General features: G+C 39.3%; 6 protein-coding genes across 6 annotated transcripts; 4 read left to right on the plus strand and 2 right to left on the minus strand.

Annotated features, from left to right (window-relative positions):
* The first annotated feature begins 1,858 nt into the window (after nucleotides 1-1,858).
* LOC141907176 (C-C chemokine receptor type 2-like) lies at nucleotides 1,859-2,848 on the plus strand. Its single transcript, XM_074796751.1, has one exon. It carries the CDS (start codon nucleotides 1,859-1,861, stop codon nucleotides 2,846-2,848), a length of 990 nt encoding a protein of 329 aa, XP_074652852.1.
* Nucleotides 2,849-4,639: 1,791 nt separating this feature from the next.
* On the plus strand, nucleotides 4,640-6,415 carry LOC141907460 (uncharacterized). The gene is made up of 3 exons (XM_074797108.1): nucleotides 4,640-4,732; nucleotides 4,937-5,072; nucleotides 5,345-6,415. The coding sequence occupies exons 2-3, from the start codon at nucleotides 4,943-4,945 to the stop codon at nucleotides 6,208-6,210; spliced, it is 996 nt and encodes a 331-aa protein (XP_074653209.1). The 5' UTR covers nucleotides 4,640-4,732; nucleotides 4,937-4,942; the 3' UTR covers nucleotides 6,211-6,415.
* A 1,641-nt stretch (nucleotides 6,416-8,056) lies between these two features.
* Nucleotides 8,057-9,800, plus strand: LOC141907356 (uncharacterized). Its single transcript, XM_074796969.1, has 3 exons — nucleotides 8,057-8,268; nucleotides 8,483-8,617; nucleotides 8,713-9,800. Exons 2-3 carry the CDS (start codon nucleotides 8,488-8,490, stop codon nucleotides 9,576-9,578), a joined length of 996 nt encoding a protein of 331 aa, XP_074653070.1. The 5' UTR covers nucleotides 8,057-8,268; nucleotides 8,483-8,487; the 3' UTR covers nucleotides 9,579-9,800.
* Nucleotides 9,801-10,181: 381 nt separating this feature from the next.
* On the minus strand, nucleotides 10,182-13,642 carry LOC141907354 (toll-like receptor 1). Its single transcript, XM_074796968.1, has 3 exons — nucleotides 13,416-13,642; nucleotides 12,879-12,993; nucleotides 10,182-12,691 (listed from the first exon to the last, which is right to left on the minus strand). The coding sequence occupies exons 1-3, from the start codon at nucleotides 13,609-13,611 to the stop codon at nucleotides 10,474-10,476; spliced, it is 2,529 nt and encodes an 842-aa protein (XP_074653069.1). The 5' UTR covers nucleotides 13,612-13,642; the 3' UTR covers nucleotides 10,182-10,473.
* Nucleotides 13,643-14,828: 1,186 nt separating this feature from the next.
* LOC141907177 (potassium voltage-gated channel protein egl-36-like) lies at nucleotides 14,829-17,047 on the minus strand. The gene is made up of 2 exons (XM_074796752.1): nucleotides 16,487-17,047; nucleotides 14,829-15,791 (listed from the first exon to the last, which is right to left on the minus strand). The coding sequence occupies exons 1-2, from the start codon at nucleotides 17,045-17,047 to the stop codon at nucleotides 14,829-14,831; spliced, it is 1,524 nt and encodes a 507-aa protein (XP_074652853.1).
* A 2,343-nt stretch (nucleotides 17,048-19,390) lies between these two features.
* LOC141907178 (cysteine-rich venom protein VAR8-like) lies at nucleotides 19,391-22,481 on the plus strand. The gene is made up of 7 exons (XM_074796753.1): nucleotides 19,391-19,421; nucleotides 20,084-20,187; nucleotides 20,286-20,376; nucleotides 20,834-21,003; nucleotides 21,144-21,238; nucleotides 22,164-22,249; nucleotides 22,342-22,481. Exons 1-7 carry the CDS (start codon nucleotides 19,391-19,393, stop codon nucleotides 22,479-22,481), a joined length of 717 nt encoding a protein of 238 aa, XP_074652854.1.
* The last annotated feature ends 1,286 nt before the right edge of the window (nucleotides 22,482-23,767 follow it).

The following is a 23,767-nucleotide window of genomic DNA, read 5'->3' on the forward strand; positions in this document are numbered from 1 at the left end:
TATAATTTTTCTAATGAATACAAACTATGGAAATGTATTCATGGTATATCGAACGAAAAAAACTATCATGTAACTTGTAAGTTAATGGAAATACAATTTTCGAACTTGTAAACGATTCATTACTCTGTAAATAGTAAATAAATGAATATTTTATCCATAGCTTCATAAGTACATATACTTATCTACGCTATCTACGAGGAACCTATTGATATGGTACTTCTAATCAAACCTATCCAATGAATGCCCGTATTTGGGATATAGCTTTCAGTGTTATATACCGCCCGTAGCCGACATTACTAGAGGAATGTTCTCATATTGACTCTCACGCACAAGGGTGCTTGTATTGATGGTTTGAATCTGTAAATGAATAAGTATGGGGGCCATCAATAAAACTATATCGAATTGTAATGATAAAAACATTTTTACCTGAATCGAGGCATATATAATGCATGTATCAGCGTATTGACATTATTTTATTGTTTTCCCGCTTGCACGGCAAGGCCAAATTGGACATATAAAGCCATCGCTAGAACGCAAAAAGCCCGGGACTGTTGCAAAAAAAGACCAGCCACCATAACAGACAGACCAAGGAAGGAAAAGACGTGGAAACTGATTGATCAAAAAAGTACAAAAATACCAAAATGAGTCTAGAGCACCAATTGTTTTTAATTACTTATACAAGGGCAGAGGGAAGGGTTAAAATACACTGAATATAAATTTGAGAAAAAATTCATTTACGAAAATTTATAATTTGTTTTTGGTATCTCACTGTAGATCATCGCCAGATGTTTTAACTTTGCATGTAACGCGTTTTTTGAATAACATATCTGTTAACCACACGCGGGCACTCGTCTACAACCATTCTTGTGATGTGTCACTTCTTCTTCATCCTCGCTTGCCAGGGGTCCAGTGTCACTCCTGAACTTGCTTCCACCAGCCCCCTGGCCTCACGAAGCGTGATTTCATTACTGGCGCTGTTGCGCATGACGTCATATATCGATTTGCGAAATACTTCCTTGTTCGGTAAAACGTTCGCTGATTGGTCCATTTAACGGGAAAACCAACAGAAGTCTACTGTCGGTTTGTTACAAGCGCTGTGATTGGTACGACCGGATTCTGGTCGGCTAGTAACGACTCCAACGACTCGTGAGGTCAAGGGGTTCGGGGAACAGCTTTAGCGTAGTGGGTTCGAATCCCTTGACGGGTGAAGATGCTTCATCTTCAACATCTGCATTTCAGAATCAAATGTTTCGCCGTGCGCGTTATAGATGCATGATAAACATTTGGTGGAAATGAGAGAGCTTCACTAAAAAATAATTTGCCAAAATAAAACTCGGATTTCACTAAATCACGGTATAATATATCTGATAATCTAGATATCGAATACATTCGTAACGAAATCCTGTATAAGCGAGGCAAGTGTTAAAATCACCAAAGAGAAATATGAGAAAAAACCGATTTACGAAAATTTAGAATTAGTGTTCGGTATCTCTCTCCCATCGTCAGGTGTTTTAACGCGTTTTTTGAATAGAATATCTGTCAAACACACGCGGGTGTGACTCGTCTGCAACCATTCTCGTGATGTGTCCCCTTTAATCTTCAACGTCTTCATTTCAGAATCAAATGTTTCACCGTGCGCGCGCTACAGATGCACGGTAAACGATTTGAGCTTCCCTGAAATCAGAATTAAATTTGGATTTTAATGAATCACGGTGTAATATATCTAATTATCTAGATATCGAATACATTCGTAACGAATCCTGTAAAATTAAAAATGAAATTCGATACAGAATATTCGACGAATGTTCGCCGTAGTAACCATTGTTAAAACGAGCTCGTGCGGTATGCTAGTAGCGCGATGGTGTTAGTATTCAATAATGATTCTGATGCGTTACAGCAATGGCTCGAATCGGCGTCGGCTCCGGTCGCCGCCGCGTTCGTCGAAAAATACATCCGAAATCCGTCGAATATGGCAAATTTCTGGCTGTATTTCGGTATATTTACGGTGATATTTCCGTTCGGTTTGGTCGGTAATATTCTCACTCTAATAGTGATGTGTACGCCGACGATGCGACGTCGTTCGTACTCTGTTTATTTACTGGTTTTGTCGTTATTCGACCTGACGATGGTCGCGTTTAATTCGATCGGTTGGATCAACATCGTATCGATTCTAGTCACCGGGCCGATTGCCATCACTTTCCGTACTACGTCCAGTTGTATGGCTATCGAGTTCTTCCACGATTTAGGCATCATGGGCGGCTCGTGGTTTATAGTGATGATATCGTTTGAGCGGTTACTGATAGTTCATTGGCCGATCAAATCTCGTCTTATTTGCTCAGTGAATTCTGCTAGAATCATAGCCGTTTTTGTGACCGGTTTCAGCGTGGCTTTTTCCATATGGACAGCGACTCGTGTAGACTACTGGTCGGGGTATAGTTGTTATTTTCCGGAGAAAGACCGCGCTTTGGATCACTATTTGTCGGTCATCTTCTATTTCTTTGTACCGGTGCCGTTACTGACGATTTTCAATATTTGTATCGTCACGAAAATATTCAGAAGCAAAAATATGGGAAACAGCGAGCGAAAGGATGAAAATATAACCAAAGTGACGATCACGATGATGATAGTTTCAACCGTTTTTCTGATTTGTCTTTTGCCGGTGGCTTTCGTCGTGTCGTTACTGGTCGCGATACCGCACGATCAGCAAGAACAACTCGGGCTGTCTAACGCGATGCAAGTTTGCGAGATAATTCTAGCCGTTAATTATTGCTGTAACTTTTATATCTACACAATTACCGGAGGTGAAATCAGACAGGCTGTCGTAAAATTGATTTGCCCTCGACGATAGTTTGCGTCAGGAGTGAGGGTAATTTTATCAAATTTGCCTTGAACCCCCATTAAAATGTTGAGTATCAATATAGAATTATGGCTTGTGTTATATAATCGAGATTTTTTGATGCAGTAGTTCAATGACTTCAAATATGGTAAGGACTAAACGTCCGTGAACAAGTACAAAAACGAGTTTTTACAACTTGAAGAATTTTCCAATACAATTCACTTCACACACGTATTATACAAATACAATCCTGTGAAGTGTTATAACAATATAGATTTCGTGAATAATATCACTGACGGTTTCACACTTGAACGCATGCATATACGTGTCGCGAGGATTGCAATATCAGTGTCAAGGTCAAAGAGACGCGCGTGTTAAACGACCTCGGATCTTGACATTCGAGCGCCGTCTGGTGGATGATGTGCGTAGAAAGGTCGTATTACATCAGGCCATTGTTAAAAAAAAACAAATAAACGTCTTATCAAATTTATTTAAATTCTTAATCCTTTAGCGATTAGAGATTCAATATTTGTTGTGAATCCGAGCAGGAGCCTTTGGGGAACTGTTGTTATTAAAAAAAGAAAAACGGACTATTTTTGCTATACATAGGCCTAATACTAATTTCACTGGCTGTTGTAGAACTGATCCTTCAGAAGATGCTACGATGGTCATAGAGCAATTGCCCAGTTCAGCAATTGTCGGTTAAGTTTGAAATTTACTAGGCTTTTAGGAAATTTTACAAATAATAGAGTCAAATGTTAAGTGAGATCTGGCGTCCAGTAACGGAATATTCGTATCGTCAGAGATTGTTGAGTTTGAGGGGTTAATTCGTTCAGCAAGTTCCTAGGTTCATGCGGCCAATAAAATGACCTGATTCCGATTTACGAGCGATTTATGATTATCTCCGAAGTTCAGTTTATATAAAACCATTTGTTTTTTATGTGATATTTTCCTTTTATGAAAGTATTCTAGATTTTAATTTTGTCCTTGGAAATTCTGGCATAAAACGCTCGTACGTGATCGCGCGCTACTACGCAGTAGAATAGCGAAAAATCACGTTGTGAAAAATCTTTTTAATAACGTGAAAGATGGTAATTAGAAACACGAACATGAACTATGCGAGCATGAAATATCTATTCAAAGTTCTTCGCACTGATTCTTCACACGGGGTCGTGTCTCCACACGGGGTCGTGTCCTATCGAACTCAGGTGGTATTTCCTTGCGTTTGCGAATATATCTTGTATTAAATAATGAACGCTATTTTTTAAAACATCCATGTTTAAATCTCTTTGATAAATTTGAGCAAATTGCAGGACGTGCATGTTCTCGTGAATTCCTTTCTTATTCCGGGCGAAACTCGGGCAGAAATCAAACGCATCTCAACAGTGAATGTTGTAGAACTGTGAACAACTAACTGATTGATAGTTTGTCAAAAGACAAATTACCGATCTATTTATTAAACCGTATTTCAACGCCTTCAATTATCGACGAAAGACCATCGCTGGTCATACGTCTAAGTTACTGATTACTGAAAACGTTCCGAGAGATCTCACGAGTTTCCGGCTTCTACACATCTATGTCCGATTTCTAGCCAAGAACAAATATCTTATTGTATATGTCTGTATGTACGTAAATTAATAATACATAATCATCTACTATTGTACTGGTTTATCATGTCCACTGATTGGCAACGTGAGTTCAGTCAAGTGTATATAACAACTCGTACGGGACAATATTCCCGAGTATATTCCTGTGTATTCACGTGTAGGCGCATGAGACCGACTCGAAATTCTCGATACAACCAACGTATGACATCGTAAGATCACATTAACATCACAACAACAGCCACACAGCAAACGTTGTTTAGGATACAGGATATCATTAAAAAAAAACAAGGTAACATTCTTATATGAACATCGTTTGAGCTGCTTCCCTTGCGGCTGTGACCATATGGATTCGATGTCCAGTGTTCGGAGATTATGATATAATCATTGTTTGTGGAGTTTTGTTCATTTACTTATCGGTAAATCATGTTCAAACGACTTTTATGGCAAAATGTACGTGATAATAAATTTTCTGTTTTTTTTAAATCTAACATAGATAAAAATGGAAACTGAAAAGAAACTATATCGACACAGCGGAGGCCATGTAGCAGTTATAGTGTTAACTGATATATCGTTTGGCGTATCTCTGTTCTTCAACTATTTGGCATCTTCTCCGATCGGTCAAAAACTCGGTAAGCATCAAGAATCGTAATGTAATGTATATTGTTTATTCACCATGAATATGTACAATATACTTCATGATTCACAAAGTTATTTGATTACAAATATGAAAAGTACATACAGTGGAATCTCAGGTAGTATACGAATCTTGTCGGCAAGCGTGAAATTGTCGTATTAAGCTGGTTTCAGATCATCTTAAATCAACTTGATTGCAACATTGTGAATATCTTAGCTGAAAATAATCATAATCAACGGGTTTGAAATAAATCGTTTCTAATTTCAGGTTTTTACGTCAGCTCTATAAGTGAAGTATCGGATCGGTTTTACCTGGAAATTTCACCAGCCGGTTGGACTTTTACTATCTGGGCGTTTATTTACGTATGGCAAGGGGCCTGGCTGTTGTACGGATTCGCTTCGATTTTCAGGAAACTACCAGACGGTTACATGTACCAAACTCCACCTGTCATCCAACTACCGACCTACATCGTTTACATGTTCAACCTTGGATTCAACATAGGCTGGGTGTTTCTATTTGATCGTGCACTGATCGTACCCTCGCTCGTGTTTATCGTACTGATTCCGCTGACGCTGATCGCCTGTCTGATCCTCGAGTACCGTCGTATCGGACACACTTATCAGACTCTGACAAGTCACGGTAAGCAAGCCGACGTATGGCTGGTTCGACTTTTTGTACATAACGGTTTGGCTTTCTACTGCGGTTGGGTGAGCGTCGCTTCTCTACTGAATACAGGCTTCGTACTTGTCTACATCCTAGAGGTTGCCAATGACGTAGCTTCCACTATCGTACTTGCTCTTTTAGCCTTCATCTTGGTTTTGTATTTTTGTTTGGACATGTTTTTACTGGACAGATTTACTCGATACCAATTCAGCAACTACATTCCCGTTATAATGGCGCTAGGGGGCAGCATCGCTAAGAATTACGAACGAGTCGGGCCGTCATCTAGGAATCCGATTTTCACGGTCGTGTTGCTGGCTGTTGCGTTGACGTGTTTTGTCGTGAAGATGATAGTTTTGATTGTGCGACACGTCAGAGATCCACTCGCTAATGGAGGCAGTGTATCTGATATAAATCCTATTGCTTTAGATGAAAAATCACCCGCTGAAACAAAACAAGGAATTGCGGCATGAACACGCGGAGCGATCGTCCACAATTCAATCATGGCTGAAAGAAACACTTTTCCTAAAGATTATACCAAAATTAATGTTCTGAAAAAACTTTTATTACGCTAATACAGCTTTAAGGTAGATCTGTGTATTGGAAGCCATGAAAGTTTTTTTGTCGTTGTAATTTTTTGGCTGCCCAAATCATTTTCAGGAAACATTGCGGCCCTTCTTTGGCACCATTTAAATTTGGTTTGTATAGAATTAAATAACAATGTAAAGATATTCTTATCTTGTAACAAATAAATACTTTTTGTATTTTTTATATTTTGTGTATTGAATGAACTTCTAAATAATGTATAATTGCTCTGTAAATAGTGAATAAAAGTTTGTCATATTATTATGAGTATCTTGTTTCGTAATTATTGTAGTGTCAAAATACTGGTTGATTATTGAAATTCATACACGCAGAGACCTACACTTTGTGCTCCTGTCCAAGGAACCCTTTGATGAACTTCTAATCAAGCTCATCCAATGATCCATATTTGAGATAAGACTTATACGACTTAGAATTCTTTGAGACTGAGTGCGACTTCTGCGGCAAAAAATCCAATGGCCAATATCCAGCAAGTTCGCCTAGAAATTTTGTGTAAGACTGGTCGCCTCTCCAATTCTGCACCACCCGCATTCGTCGTCAGAATAGATGGGATCAACTGATCTTTAACTGAAGGTAGAGACCGGCAACCAGTCTAATTTTGCGCCTGATGATAACGCGGTGGTTTATAGGCGCGCAAGTCTCGAGACCTCGGTGAAACAGTTGCGCCAAAACTTTTACTCCACACTGTTTTATCAATGTCCGCTTCTATAATATAAACAATAGTAAATACATTTCTTCTTCAAACAGTGTTTTTGTTGAACCTCTCTGTAATGCAAATATTATCTACGAAACTGTACTTTGTACCATTTTTGCGCACATGTCATTTTTGTGATGCAATTTTATTTTCACAATTCTAAGGTGTGAAAAAGCAGGCTGTCGCGAAATCGATTTTCTCATGTCTGTTTCAGAAGGGAAGGCCGATTTGCCTACTTCTTTTTTTTTTACTAGAGCGATTTATGTTACATGATGTCAATCTCTGCGACACGGCAGTTCAATGTCATGAGATAATTATTAATATTCAACGTCGACGAACAAGTTCAAAAACGGGTTTTTAACAACTAGAAGAAATTCCAATAGAATACACCTCACCACACGTGAGACAAATAAAAATAACATATGTAACGTTTGAAGAAAAAATTAATGTTGTTTACGTGAAAAATCACAGATTACTTAAACACACGTGTCGTGAGGAATGAGATATCGGTGTCAAGGTCGAGGAGACGCGTGTGTCAAATCACGTTAAAACCTGGAATTTAACATTCAAACACCAACTGCTGAATAAACCTGTAGAAAGGTCACATTTAGAGCACTCTTTTAAATCCGACCTTTTATTTTTCCTTACATGAATTTTGCTGCCAGTTTTGGATAACAAATATACGACGAACGTTATCGACTTATTTTTAGGTTTATATTTGACAGTAATAAAACATAGCCTACTGTATAGACCAAAGGCCCAGTTCCACAGGGTCGGTTTTGGCACTTAAACTAAGTTTCAAATGTCTTACTGTAGAGTCGAATCATCTTAACAAGAACTGTTTCCAGGAACGGAACATTGGATGCACTTGTCTGCACGTCAGAGATTGTTGAGTGTAAGGGGTTAATTCGTTCAACAAGTTCGGGTTAATGCGGCAAATTGAGTGACCTGATTCCAACGCCAAATTAAGAATGACGTTTACGAAGTTTGGTTTACATAACGCTTATATAAATGCATTGGTTTTTTAATGTGATACATGTATTTTTCATTCGTGATAGTATATATAAGGCCTTGGAATTCTGCGCTGTTATATAAAATTCGTCCTCGACACTGGAAGTGAATAAAGACACCGCATTTTTGTTGTTGATAACTCAGGGGAAGGTATTCCAGTATTCCTGTGCCAGCAACAGTCACGAAACAGACGCCGTTAAGGAATAGGGACGTTATCGATAAGGTACGTATTATGCTAATACATCTTTCTGACTGCTTTCCTTTTATGGGCATGACCCAGATTTAGTTTCCTGAGAGTTACCATAGCAAATCTATAGCTGCATAAGTTCGTTAACGTATAAATTCATTCATCGTTGTTGGGTCTAGCTCAATTTGCTTATTTGTAAAATCTGATTAAGCAATTTAATGATTTAATGACGAAATTTCTTCCAAATTAGAGAAAATGGAAACTGAAAAGAAAATGTATCGACACAAAGGAGGCCATGTAACAGCGATAGTGTTAACTGTTTTAATGTTTGCGGCAGTGTTGTTCTTCAACTATTTGTCATCTTCCACAATGGGACAAAAACTCGGTAAGCGTCAAGAATCGTAGATATCTCAAAATGATTATCTTTTTGCATAACTTTCTTTCTAACTGATTTTCTTTTAAATTCATTTCTAATTTCAGGCCTATACGTGAGCAGTACCGGGGATGTATCGGATCGGTTTTACCTAGAGATCACACCAGCCGGTTGGACTTTTACTATCTGGGCGTTTATCTACCTATGGCAAGGGACCTGGCTGTTGTACGGATTCGCTTCGATTTTCAGGAAACTACCAGACGGTTACATGTACCAAACTCCACCTGTCATCCAACTACCGACCTACATCGTTTACATGTTCAACCTTGGATTCAACATAGGCTGGGTGTTTCTATTTGATCGTGGATTGATCATACCCTCGCTCGTTTTTATCGTACTGATTCCGCTGACGCTGATCGCCTGTCTGATCCTCGAGTACCGTCGTATCGGACACACTTATCAGACTCTGACAAGTCACGGTAAGCAAGCCGACGTATGGCTGGTTCGAATACTTGTACACAACGGTTTGGCTTTCTACTGCGGTTGGGTGAGCGTCGCTTCATTTCTGAATGCGGCTATGGTACTTGTCCACATCCTAGAAGTTGCCAATGACGTAGCTTGCACTGTCGCATTGGCTCTTTTAGCCTTCTTCTTGGTTTTGTATTTTTGTTTGGACATGTTTTTACTGGACAGATTTACTCGATACCAATTCAGCAACTACATTCCCGTTATAATGGCGCTAGGGGGCAGCATCGCTAAGAATTACGAACGAGTCGGGCCGTCATCTAGGAATCCGATTTTCACGGTCGTGTTGCTGGCTGTTGCGTTGACGTGTTTTGTCGTGAAGATGATAGTTTTGATTGTGCGACACGTCAGAGATCCACTCGCTAATGGAGGCAGTGTATCTGATATAAATCCTATTGCTTTAGATGAAAAATCACCCGCTGAAACAAAACAAGGAATCGCGGCCTGAACACGTGGAGCTATCGACCACGCTAATACATCTGCTGTGGTGGCCATAAAACCGTTTCATCGTGTCTGGTGACTTATCCATTTTAAGAAAGGTTTCCCTTTTCAACCACCATTGAATTTGAATTGTATTGAAAGAATAGATTAACGGATAAATTACTCATTTTCTAACAAGGACATTTATTTCAAATTTACATCCTTATTTTTTACGCTTTCAATAGATGGTGTTTCTACATTGAAAATCAGCGATTCAGATGAGAAATTGATCTGCAAATATTATTTATGAATACAATCTATAGAGGTATATTGTGTACTGAATGAAAAAACTACAATTATATAACTTATAAATGATATATCATTTCTGTGTAAATAGTGAGTGAATAAAGATTTTAACCATGGAACATACATTGACTTAATATCCACACTTGTGGGCCTACCAAAGGAACTCTTCGATGTACTATATCCAATGAATCCCCGTAATATTTGGAATAGAGCTTTCATTTATACCATTTCTGGAAATTCCAAGTGAACAGTCTTCATATTTCGTCAGTGCTGTGACTGGATCTTGTTTTTAGCTGTATATTATAAGGCATAGTTGATTTACCGTTATCAAGACCCACAACCCTGTTGTTCTCTTACGCTATATGCCCAAGTACATTTATTAATTTATTGCTGACTTGAATATCTGATCAATTACTCTTGTTCATAACACTAGTTTCAAATATACATAGATACATAAAAAGATAAGCAATGTAATCTTGAAGTCAACTTATTACAATCTGAGACAGCTTTTTGCCATCTCACTTTAAACGCTATTTATTAATCGCCAAATGAGCCGGACACAAATAGGCCTCGACAAGGCCTCTTAACTCCGCCCGTGATGAAGATGAATCGAACATTTACGTGTTCGGGAACGAATTGGGTCTCGGGTATGATAGATTACTATGGCTGCCGTGATCCAGGGTGAGCTTCAGTCGTCTCCAGAAGTTTGTGATAGTACCGGGTCGAGATGAGGCCGGGTAATCGAAGCGTATCGTGTGATGTATGATCGACTGTAAACAATCGGGCATTTCATCGACCGGGATATCCTCGATAACGACGATGATTATCATATTTTCATTCTCATCGATTTTCCTCGTTATCGCTTGATTCACTTCGAAGTTTGACCAGTTGCTGTCGACGAACGCTCGCGATACTATGAATATCACCCAACGACTGCCGTATATCGCGTCGATCGAGTTCTGAGCCATGTAGCCGCCGACGGGAAAGTCACGAAATTCTAAACACAGTTTAAACTGAACGTCCGGGTCTTGCTCGAGTTGCGGGACCATTTGATGGGCGACGAATGCCGAATCGTCAAGAGCGTGGGACACGTAGGCGTCGTATAATTTCTTCTTTTTTTTCTTCTTCTTTCGTTTGCCGCGTTTGAAATGTCTCCAGAAGTTGATGTCCACGCGGTGTATGTAGGCGACGATTCCGGCAATTAAAATTAAAGCTACGATGAACGCGACGACAGAGTAAATAATGATATACTTTCGATTGTCGCATTCGATCCAAGGCAACTCGAAATCCGTTACGGGGATGCCTTTCAAATTAACGGGATCGAAACACAACGGCCTCGGAATGCCGTAATAGCTTTTTCCTTTTCCTCCAAACTTGAAAACAATTTTACCCGATCGATACCAGTTCCTGAGATCTCTTAATCTACAGTCGCACACCAACGGATTGTCAGCAAGCGTCAATGACCAAAATCCTCGTAACGCCTTGAACTGGTCTGGCGCCACGACTGTTAGAAGATTCGACGACAAGTCCACGGCCTTGAGAAATTGCAGCGGCGCAAATAGGTCACGCGGTATCGACGTGAGTTTATTCGCTCGTAATGATATATATTGTAAGATTGGCGTCACTCCGCGGAAAGTGTCCGATGCCAAATGTGTAATACCGTTATCCGGCAGATAGAGAACGTCGAGAAAGTTTTTATCTTTGAGCATTAGTTTAATCGGTGAACATTCCACAGGGATTATCGTTCCTTGAACTCGTAGTTTCCTCAGAGTAAACGACGAAGCGAGTGCCAGTTGTTTGAAGAAATCGCAAGCTTTTCTTAAAGTTGTTCGTGAAAATCGTGACTTTTGTCGCTCCGATTGTAAAACTACCGATAAGGTCAGGAGATTCGGCGCAAACCAAATGGTGCCGAACGGAAACGTGGGCCACGGAGAGGATTGGAATAATGACAGGTATCTTAGAGAATGCATTTTACTAAGATCAAGCTTTGTATAAACACCACCGACTGTGTCGCACGACATTTCAAGTATGCGGATTCTCGTACGGGATATTTCTATTTTCAGCCAGTCCATACAACGAATACCGATACTCTCCGCTAGATTCAACTGATACAGTCTGGGGGAACGTGAGAGAAACTGACTCAAATCAAACTTTTTCAGGTCACTATTTTTTAACTTGAGCAGTCGCAGGTTTCTTAGGTGGTAAAACTGGTTCCGAGCGACACGAAGACTGCAATAACTCATCTTCAAGGTGCGAAGGTTTCTGACGTAGGCAAAGGCATCTCGGTCAGCGTACAGGATCGCATTCGACGATAAGTCAAGATTAATCAGACCCGTAGATTCTTTGAAATACGCCAGTAAGCCTTTCTCAAGACGTGAAATAGCAATGATCATTCTCATGTGCAGAACACGGATATATTTCATCTTTCCCAGAGCTATGAAGAGGCGGACAACAGCCTGATAGTCAGGAGATAACCTCTGAACTTGTGACACGCATGCTCGTTTGTAATTAGACCAATAGATGGAGCTGATATCCAGATGAGTTAAGTATCGTACGGCCGTGAACGTATCCAAACCGATTGATGTGATACGATTACAATTCACGTATAGGAACCTCAAGTTTGGGAAGTATTGAAACATCCGTTTCGTTAGAAAGCTCAGTCGATTCTGAGATGCGTCCAGTTGGTAGAGATCGGACAATAGTCGATTCGTTTTGATGTCTTCGAGGAAGTTTTTGCTGATATCAACGTTTACCGCATCGCTCGGCATCGTAGTCACCGGCCAGTGTTTCAAACCTTTACCTCGACATAAAACACCGCTCTTTCCGATAAAATGCCTGAAAGAGAATTAAATTATCAGTTTGGAAGCGTAAAATAACAAAGAATAACGAAAGAACACTTAACACTTAGATAAAAAGAAGTGGCCCGTTAAGGAAAGGAAGGAGTTTTTTTTTAAATTTCTAAGTTCGTATTTTTAGGTGATTCGTTGGGACACGAAGAGTAGTAAAACAAATGCATTCTTACCCGGATGCAATTCGTCCACAAAGACATCGATGTGGACATTGGCTGTTTTGATTAGAAGACGCGGTAAAGTTGACATGTTCTGCCATGAGATGAATATGCATTTCATCTTCATCATCTAGAAATTAGATTTTACCGAGAAAAAAAGAAAATGTTTTTTATTAGGAATAGAAATTGAAATTCTTGCAATACAAACAGGCTGAAAAATACGCGAGCAAATAAACCATATGGAAAATCTGGATCAAATTTTGACCATACCGAAGAAATGAAGGCACTTTTTCGAAAAGGAAACATCGGAAGAATCGACCAGAATCAACCAAGACTCAATCAAAAATATCAGATTTATTCTCCTTGAAAATTTACTTAGAAAATTTTGCCTGGCAAAACATACCAAACATTTTTGAAGTCGTTTTTAATTTGTTCTGCCTTTCTTCAAAAATGTTAATTTCATCTTAAGCTTGTGAGATATCCTCGATCCATCCTTGAAAAATGAACGTTCACGTAATTTTCATTCCTTTCTCTCAAGACTATCATAATTACCGTCTATCCGATGTGCAGCGTCAAACAGGTCGCGGTTCATCATCTTCCAGCCGTGGTCCGGTGGTGGACGGCGTGATGAGTCATCGGTGAAGTTTGCGACGCGTACATTATCAACGAGAACGTCGTCTACTTCCATCGAAGTTACCGCTGATAAAAACCAGCCGACCAAAATCATTATCGCAGTTTTAGCGAACATGATGAATTCGGAGTTACTAACTGCAGTTACAGCTAATGTTCAGTTACATCTAATATAGTGCATTTTAACTTCCCGATTGGCTTCATCTATATTTCATTCTGAATCTATTGTGGTCTTTTTTATGTCTCAAATAATTCCTGGTTCCTAGTTCCAGATCACCTATGTCTATGTTTAGTTCTAGATTGAGCCTAACGCGCACGCCACAGGGAAACGCTCAGAGACATGACTTTCTGTGTCCTGTTTCAGCGTTTTTCTGCGCCCGTGTACATTGGGCTTGACCCATGCCTACGATAGCGTTATAGCGGGGTTCGTTTCGACCACCAGATATATTTTACACACCGCTTTTGTTTATGTCCTGTAAGTTTGTATTCTACGTTACTTCTGTTTTCTGGTCATTCCACCTGATGATGGCTGTTAGTCAACAGCCGAAACATTGTGGTTTCATTCTAATAAATTATCTCATATAGAATTTGAATTGTGGAACTTCTTCAATTAATCTACAATATACACGGATTAGAGTGTTTCATTCGACGATATATTTTAGCATTTTTAGACCGGGCATCGTCGCGCTACAGAGTTCGGTTGCGTCTCGCAAAAGATCACTCGTTAAAATTAATTACAAAACTTCTTTTGGTTCGCGGGAGCAGCGGTGACAGGCAAACAGGCCATGGCAGGTGGGGATGAGTAAGGACTTCTTAGGGTTCCCTGGAATTTTCTGGCTTTTTTTCATCAGTCATAAAATGAATGCAATATCTGTATTACCGGGCATCGAATTGATCGAGAATTGTTAAATCATCCGGGTTCACCTCGTTCAATTCAACAAAGCCAAATGAGAAATAAATTCCTCTTTATTTTCAGTTATATTCCATATGTTAACTTTTGTCGATACAACACATGAACATTTACAAACACATCCTTGTAATATACAAAATATAATCAACAAAATATAATGATAGAAAGAAAAGCGAAAATTTGTCAGCGCGGGCGATCTTTTTAAACCTGTGATAAAAGTGACAATAAAAATTGTCTTTTAGAATCCCTGAGTAGTTAGTTGACACGTGATGTGTCTTATTTCGTTAGGTCAATCGTGGATACAATGCTGTTAATACGAGAAAAAAAAATACAACAAAACAAAGAATGAACGGACCACAATTGATTTCGATAAGTAACGAAACCGAGTCGAAATTGAAAGCAACGTTGAATTTTCGGTTTATTTCTCAAAGACGAGTGTTTACAACGTCGGGTTCGTCATTATCAGCTATGAAACCATTGTTAATGTAGCCTGGCTGACTTTGCTTTTCGATCTCGTGAATGTCCTGAATTGCAATCATCGATTTCCGCCTCGAAGAATCGTAGATGGCATAATTGTAAATTTCCTCGGGTACTTTCGGCGGCAAGTACGACCGGGTACAGTAGTGCGTATCGGGGAACTGCGCGTGCCCGAAGTAGGTCATGAAATTATTGATGATCGTCGAAAAATTTAAACCGACCAATAAAATTCCGACCATCATCGTAATCGCCCCGACCAGATATCCCCAGGAGCTAGTAGGATACATGTCGCCGTACCCGACCGTGGTCATCGTCACCATAGCCCACCAAATCGAAGCCGGAATCTCGAGGAAGTTCAGTTTGTTGTCCATTTCGGCGTAATACATAAGACACCCACAACACGTGATGCCGATTATGAACAATAGGATCGTTAATCCTATTTCTCTCAAGCTTTTACGCAGCGAATACAAGACGACTTCTCCGGAGCGAATAAACCGCATTATGTGCATCAGCCGAAGCACTCGAAGCGATTCCAGAGCTCGTAGGGTGATCTTAAACTGTTCCCGTTTAGCGAAGGCCGGATTCGCCAGAAAACCGATGTAGAAAATGATCGGCCAGATAACCGCCAGTAGGTCTACTATGAAGTACGCGTTGGTGAAGAACATTTTCTTTTTGGGGCAGAACGTAAACCGAATGATGAACTCGACGATGAAGAACAAATAACAGAACCAATCTACGTAAAGCAGTTGAATAGGGGGCACTGTGGTATCGCCTGGTTGACGTATACCGGGTATCAGATCCAGTGTACCGTTACTGTAACTCGAGATTGGAACCTGTACGGCGTGAACCGACTCCAGAATCAGCGACAAAACCGACAAAATAATCACTAGTTGCGAGATTATAGCGAAAATCTGAAAGAAATGAAAAATATCTAATTGAATTATCGTAATATTTCAGAGACCGAGAAACCGAATTTCAAGTACTTCACCGCACTTGTTGAGAGTCGGACGCACACGACCTACCCAAAACCGAATTTGTAAAGCCCAACGCACACGACACGGAAAACAAGTTTTATCCTTGTTTCGTTTCGCAGTGTGCGGCGATCAGCTCATCGTTTGAAGGCATTTTTTTGAAAATGCATTTTCTGTGGTGACGAGGCAAAATAACGCATAACGAGCCGGTTTGTACGGAAGCCCCTAGGTGACATACGAGAAAATTTTTTCACAATTTTGACTTATTAAGTCGAATTTCGACATAATAAGTCGAATTTCGACTTAATAAGTCGAATTTCGTTTTAATTAAGTCGAATTTCGTCTTATTAAGTCGAATTTCGACTTAATAAGTCGAATTTCGACATAATAAGTCGAATTTCGTGTTTATTAAGTCGAATTTCGACTTATTATGTCGAAATTCGACTTAATAAGTCGAAACTATGAAAAAAATTATCTCATATGTCACCTTGGGGCTTCCGTAGGTTTGGGATTAAAAAATCGATATTTTTTGTTTTCTATTGCCGCGCGCTCACACGAACGGTATTTTGCTGTTAGAAAAGGAATTTTCGACTGCCATGTGCTTCCGACTTAATGGATGGATATAAAACACTTACCATCGCCCCAACCGATGAATTAGGATTATCCAGAAACATCCAAACAGACTCGACACATCCGGTGCAATTTGTCTTGTTTTTGTCTCTCGTAAATTTCTGCAGCGATTTCTCAAACTCGAGCAGATTGTCACGTGTGTCGGAACTACCGTAGTAGTTCTCCCAACAGCACCGTTCAACATCTCGCTGGTCGATACCCCAGAATTTAAATTCACGCTTCACCTGTGGACCACACATCGACCTCGGTGAATGCAACTCGCCCGTTCTGTAGTATTCGAGAATCGCTCCGAAAATTGTCGGATTTCGATCGAAGTAGAATTCATTTTTAGCCACGTGAAAGTATTTACCCTTTCCGTTCTTTAGATTAGCGAGTCGAGTATTGGGAATGCGTTTCAGCGTCGACGCGTACGTTTCGAATCGTTGACCTCCGACGTTGATTACAAATATTTGATCTTCGTCGCTCGTTGTTTTTTCGTTTTGATCTTCGTCAAATTTCGCCGCGGCGGCGACGACGATTTTTTTCTCCGCGTCGATCTTAGCGATTTGATCGGCTGCCGAAGCCATTTCAAAATAACAACAATACAAAACACGCGAAGGAAAATAATAGATCGAGTTCGCAATTTGCACACCTTGCAGCTGCGATCAGTTCTTTTGACAGTGCAATTTATAATAATAAGACATTTGACCAGCGACGTATGTTCAAATAAATACTCGCTGGTTCGGGTTGAGACATGTTTGTTTTCAATTCAACTCATTGCGTAGAATTGAAAAGACCACATAGCCTCGACCCGTGGAGGAGAACTTGTCGTAACGAACCGAACTTTTGTACGCGTCCAATGCCTTAATAATGGCCACATTATTCCCGTTCTCACAGATCCGCTGTTTCGCAATGGGTTGTACTGCGTGACCGGACATAATTTGAGGGTTTGTTCCGCATGAGCTAGCCATCGGTCCTAACCGTCGATTATTAACCGGACTTCGCGTGAGATTAATATATGTAATATATACTACCGTAAAATATCTCCCAATAGCTGCCTTTCATTCTCAGATACCAGTCTTCCGTATCTCGCGAAATAATCACATATAAACATAGAGAGCATGCTTGCGTAAGAGTACACAGTGCCTCCATGAATATACATCGAAATATTTATGAATAATTAATATCATTTTACTTCAATATTGCATGATATGATTCGAGTCGTATTTCGAAGTTGGAATATAGTTATATAATTATATCTATATGTGTATTGCAATAAAAACTAAATTTTTCTATCTAAAAACTGAGAGAATTGATTATGAACAGTTAAGATGAACAATAGAAAGAGTTCGACACCATGAGTGAACGAATAATATAGAAGATTTTGAACATTGATTTACAGTAAGCTAATGAACATTTCAGCATCCTTGTGTACGGTATAACCAGCAATGAATATTTTATATTGGAATGAATGAATGAATGAATTGACCAGTTAATCAATTAGTTTTCAATTCTAATGATATAATATATGAAATTATATACATTGCGTGTTCCACGTAGATAATGTTGAATGTTATTGGGCAGGATTTTTCGAGTTTTAAGCTGTATAGCTACTAATGTAGCCAACAAAACGTTTGAATAATCATGGATGATTTTAACCCGTTATTTTTAAGATGGCGGAACTAAGCTATATTTGGATATATCATGATACATAAAATCAAATCATTATGTATGATAAATAGAAGCTGAATATAAGATGACATTTACTCATTTGTAATGAGACATATGTTTTTTATGTGAACTGACAACCTTTCTATTTCTCGAGGTGAATAAACCATAACACGTGTGTCAATGATATTCCATATACACAAACGTCGCAACTAGAAAATGCCGTCTTGAGTAAAAGACTGTTTTTACACATAAACGAAATACGATGAAAAATGTATTTACAACAGATGATGAGCAAATTTGAAATAATATTCAACAGTGGTATAAAAAAAAAACGATCAGATAAACTGTGAAATGAATATGTAGAGGGAACAATAGTCCTTATTTCGAGGTGAAAGAACTATTGCCGTTTAGTTGCGCTCAATGGGTTGATGGATGAAACGCCTTTTCGGGCCATCAACAGGTGGGATCAATATCCCAAACGATGTGATTGATGTGAATTGCTTTGATGCTTGTTTTGCGTCCCTTACAAACTCACCACATCTGCCGAGAACGAAAAAGAGTGTTAGATTTTGGAATCAAAAGTTGAGTTGGATGGCTACATGATTTGGAAAGTTCCGTTATGGTTCATGGACTCTATATACACTCGTTTTAGCTTATCGGTCATTCAGCCCGCTCATTAGTGTAGTACGAGCCCCAGACTCGATAATTCTTTCCCCTATCGAGTGAGACTTCAGACATTACACATCTCATAATAAGTTATTCAGAAACATATCAATATGTTGTGTTCAGTTCTTTGTTATGCCTCATATGTGATTAACTTGGTCATGGAAATTATGGCTTAACACTTCTGATAAATTATGCGATTGGGGTTTGACAGAACTTACGATACGTGGCAGGTTAGGACTTGCGCCCTCAAATCGCCGCCACATATAGACAGAAACAATCGCTGGTGATAAGTTGTGATAAAAATGTTCATTGAACTTTGAAATACGAATGATTACTATAAATACCAAAACCATTGAAAACATCCTCGCAGCTTTTCGTCTCAATGACTCGTCAGCATTTATAATTACGAGTCCTTTTGATATGATATCATGTGTCATAAAACATGTGTTAATCTGGTTATTGTTTAGTTCGATAAGAACAATACGTATTTAATCGGTAAATGCGTCTGAAACTGAAAACCGTGAACAAGCTGCTATCAGAGCCTAACTTATATAAATCTAACACTGCCTCCGGTTTTATCAGTACCCGCCAATATGTTCACGGTAGCTGTGTTAGTCGTCGCGGGTAAGTTCCGATTTCATCAGATGAAAATTGTCACAGATCAGTACAATTTGTGGTCTTTTTATCGGTTTTACTGGTCTTCAATTTGGTGACATTATTGCTGTCGATGTTTTTAGATTTAAAAAAACCCATTCGTTCATCAAAGCTTTTGATTAAGTTAGTTTTACTTTTCTCTGTTTTTTTTTTATCGCGTTAAGCTATATTTCATATGGATTTTAGGCTTAATAAATTATCATCATTTTCATCATTGTCGTTAACGATTGTTATTATCGTTTTCTATAAGGTTAATACAATGTAAGGTTTATACAAGTTTATATGCTTATCGCTTCAATGTTTCTAATATTCTATCAATTTCTTTTCGTTCAGCTTTTGTCGCACAAAATATTGTCGTCGCACAGGTAATGATTAAAACATAGAATTATAGCTTTTTTCCGTGAATCCATTTTTATTTCGAGACGAATCTTCGATTCTCGCCTTTTATATGCACTTCTTTTCTTGCAGAAATGCGACCCTAAATTCAGTACTGTGACCTCAACTCATACCGCCTGCAAGCAATTTAATTATAACCTTAAAACAAGAGGTAATTGATAAATACAATTATTTACATCCATGTCACCCAGACCGGAAAATTCTATAAAGATTATAACAACTTCTGTTAATTTCAGGTGTATCCAAAAGTTCACAAACCGAAATTGAAAATCTCCACAATAAACTCCGTGCAACAGTTTCTCAATACGACCAACCAGCGGCCACAAATATGCTTAAACTGGTATTTAAAAATAACATACGAAAAAATAGATATTTTTCGTATTTTGTATCGGTGTAAAAACCAGTATATACTTCTTATTCTATGCTAATAAATTTCAGTACTGGGATGATGAAATCGCTATGATCGCTCAGAAACAGGCCGACTCATGTGTGTACGGACACGACCAAAACATCCAACGTAACATTCCAGGTATAAGTTAACATCCATGGTCCCCAGTTCCACAGTTATCACATCATCATCCTCAATATCACGGACGGATGGAGGCCTGGTAGAGGCTATTGGTGTCGGGCTCGTTTGGTGATTCGGTTTAGATGACAGGTTCTTTGTGGATTCTCTGAAATTAAATTAGTTCATTCTCAATCTGTTAACTCTGACTCAGAACCAGTAACGATAATAGCAGATAATAAACAATTTTCGTACATAAACATATAATGAAATAATTCTTGTTCTTGTATAAAAGTTTATCAATCAAATGATAATTTCTGGGCCCCAAACTCACGGGAATACCGTTCTAATGTAGATCTCTCGAAACGTTTCGGTGATTTCGTTTCTACAGAGGTTCACCTAGAACTGGATGCACATTTGAATATGTTTTTATTGCAGTCGCATTTTACTGTATTTCTATAATTTTCTGTTTATATTTCAGGACGCTTGACTCTCGGGCAAAACATCGCAACCGGACAGAGAAGCTGGAAAGAAGCAATCATGGACTGGTTTTTGGAAGTCCACGATTACAAATACGGCGTCGGAAAGAAATCCGAATATAAAATTGTGAATGGTGCACGAGTTAAGGTCATGGTTGGACATTACACACAGGTAAATGACTCGATCCTTGCGACGACGTAATGTGCTTCGTGATTACATATAACGAATAGAATTATTGGTTTCGCGCTTTTCATCAAAGATATCTCTTGTAATAGCAATGATACATTTTTTCTTAATCTCATGGTTTTCAGATTGTGTGGGCTAAAACATCGCGAATCGGTTGCGGTTACGCATACTGCCCCAGTCTGCCTTATAAACATCACTATGTGTGTAATTACGGACCAGGGTAAACATCATTATATTTACTTATAGATACCTATATTCCTAGTGGTAAAATCCCACAATAAATGAAGAAATGTCTAAAAGATTTTTTGAAATATTGGAAATATTTTGCCGGTTACCACCACCCTTCTTCAGTCTAAAATGGTAGGGTGATAATAACCGCCCGAAATATTTTTAATATTTTAATGAACATTTTAGACATTTTTGCATTTATTTTACTCGTTTTATCACCGATATTGCGGAGCGCTGTGTAGCACTGCCAGATCATCTGTTTGGGGACTGGCAGCGCTGTTTGGGGACTTGCAGCAACGAACTGTTTTTGTCACTGCGTTCAAACAATATCAATGAGTGATTGAGGTTCACCAAGCGTGGATTTTCAATTTTCGAATCGCTGCTGGTCCGCCCAGAACTGTAGTCCACAATGAACACAGTGTGACATTTCAAGCCACTGATCCGATACTTCAGTGGTGCATGAGTCGTTGGAGTTCACCATCAGTCCATTTTGTCCGGTCTAGAAGCTCCACCACATCTGTTAAGTGCAGGGTTGACCAAACACAAACTGTAATTGTTCTAGTCACTGCTCTACAGCCACACGAAGTGTAGAGTTATCCTACTGCGACTGGTTCCATCACAACTGTGGATGGGACAAGCGTGGACCATTCGTGTAGGCCCACTGAGCGCAGCAAGGGCCGGGTTGATGTGAAATTTGCAACGCTGAAACCACGTCATGTCAAACGACACAGAAAGAACAAAATGCAATATAAACAAACATAAAATACTAACATTGTGGATTTTTATATAACTGAATATATTGCGACTAAATTTATTTCGATATGATACTAAGCGTTGCACAATGCAGTTTCCAGAATCTTCATAGAAAACCAAGTCTGCAAACAATTTTTTTGAAACGGATCTCGTGAATGTTTCAGAGGCAATGTTGGCAAACAGAAGCCGTACGAAATCGGTGGTAGTCAGGCATCAGCTTGCCCAAGTACCCGAGCGGATGGTCTCTGTGGTACGTTTTTGCTTAATCTCGTTACAATTTGTTAATAAGTTAAAATCATTAAGCGGTAATCGAGGTATTAATTTTTCATATCTTTCTTTAAGATTGTAAAAACAAGATATGTTTGAATCTGGGAACTATGAATCCCAATACGTGTCAGTGTTCGTGCGTGGCAAGTTTCCATCGTAAATCCGATTGCGGGTGTAAGTATCATTCGACTCCCAGTGAAGATCTCTCTGAATAATGGCACTAACAGTGGAACCTCCTTATTATAACGAACTCGGATAAAACGATTCATCGGATATTACAAATATCGACTTTCTTCCCAAGTGAGAAAATTCAATCAATTTATATAATAAATTCATTATCATATGAAAATGATGATTTTTCTGGTCCCGGGATGTTCGTTGTAACGAGAGTCCGCTGTATTTCACATGTTTTTCTCGAATTTTGATCCGATCCTGTTCCCGTGATGTAACTATCTATTTCTTTAACTTTATGTATACAATTTCAGTGGAATGTAACAAAGCTCGGGATACAGGCGCCTGTGCGACGAAAGGAGGACCGTTCCCTGCTCGCTATTGTAAAACTGTCGGAAATGTACCAGTAGAGTATTGTCCAGTGATGTGTAAACAATGTCCAGGTATCTACAGAAAACACTGTCACCAAAAACTATCATTCTCACGCTAATAACAATATTGCGATATTGCATATACATTTCACTAAGTAAATCCCTTATTATTTACAATTCGATACAATGTGCCCGTGAAACAGAAAATAGAAGCAATACAGAATTGGCTTAAGTGATTCTTGAAAGGTCATCCTCGCTTGCCAGGGGTCCAGTATCACTCCCGAACTCGCTTCCACCAGCCCCCTGGCCTCACGAAGCGTGATTTCATTACTGGCGCTGTTGCGCGTGACGTCATATATCGATTTGCGAAATACTTCCTTGTTCGGTCGGTAAAACGTTCGCTGATTGGTCAATTTAACGGGAAAACCAACAGAAGTCTACTGACGGTTTGTTACAAGCGCTGTGATTGGTACGACCGGATTCTGGTCGGCTAGTAACGACTCCAACGACTCGTGAGGTCAAGGGGTTCGGGGAACAGCTTTAGCGTAGTGGGTTCGAATCCCTTGACGGGTGAAGATGTGAAAGGTCAACGCTAGGGCCTTTTAAAGAGTCGAGATATTTAAAAATCGGTTTTTATTTCTTCCTTAGGTGGTGATATCAGCAAACAAATCGAAGGTGGCGCCAGTGCTCCGAGTAGCGGTGGCAATAGTGGAAACCAGGGTGGAAACAGCGGTGGAAACAGTGGTGGAAACAGTGGTGGAAACAGCGGTGGAAACAATGGTGGAAACAATGGTGGTTCCGTCGTACCATCTGGAAGTAAGCATTGAAAGTACCAAATAAGCGGCTAAAAAGGCCCATTTTAATTATAACCACGTCGATGATTTAACACCCGGGACCCAGTTCCACAGTTGTGAGTTAGAGTTAACTCTGAGTTAAAGTTAGTTCATTTTCAATGTTTT

The sequence above is a fragment of the Tubulanus polymorphus genome, chromosome 6 (assembly GCF_964204645.1).
Source record: "Tubulanus polymorphus chromosome 6, tnTubPoly1.2, whole genome shotgun sequence".
Classification (NCBI taxonomy): domain Eukaryota; kingdom Metazoa; phylum Nemertea; class Palaeonemertea; order Tubulaniformes; family Tubulanidae; genus Tubulanus; species Tubulanus polymorphus.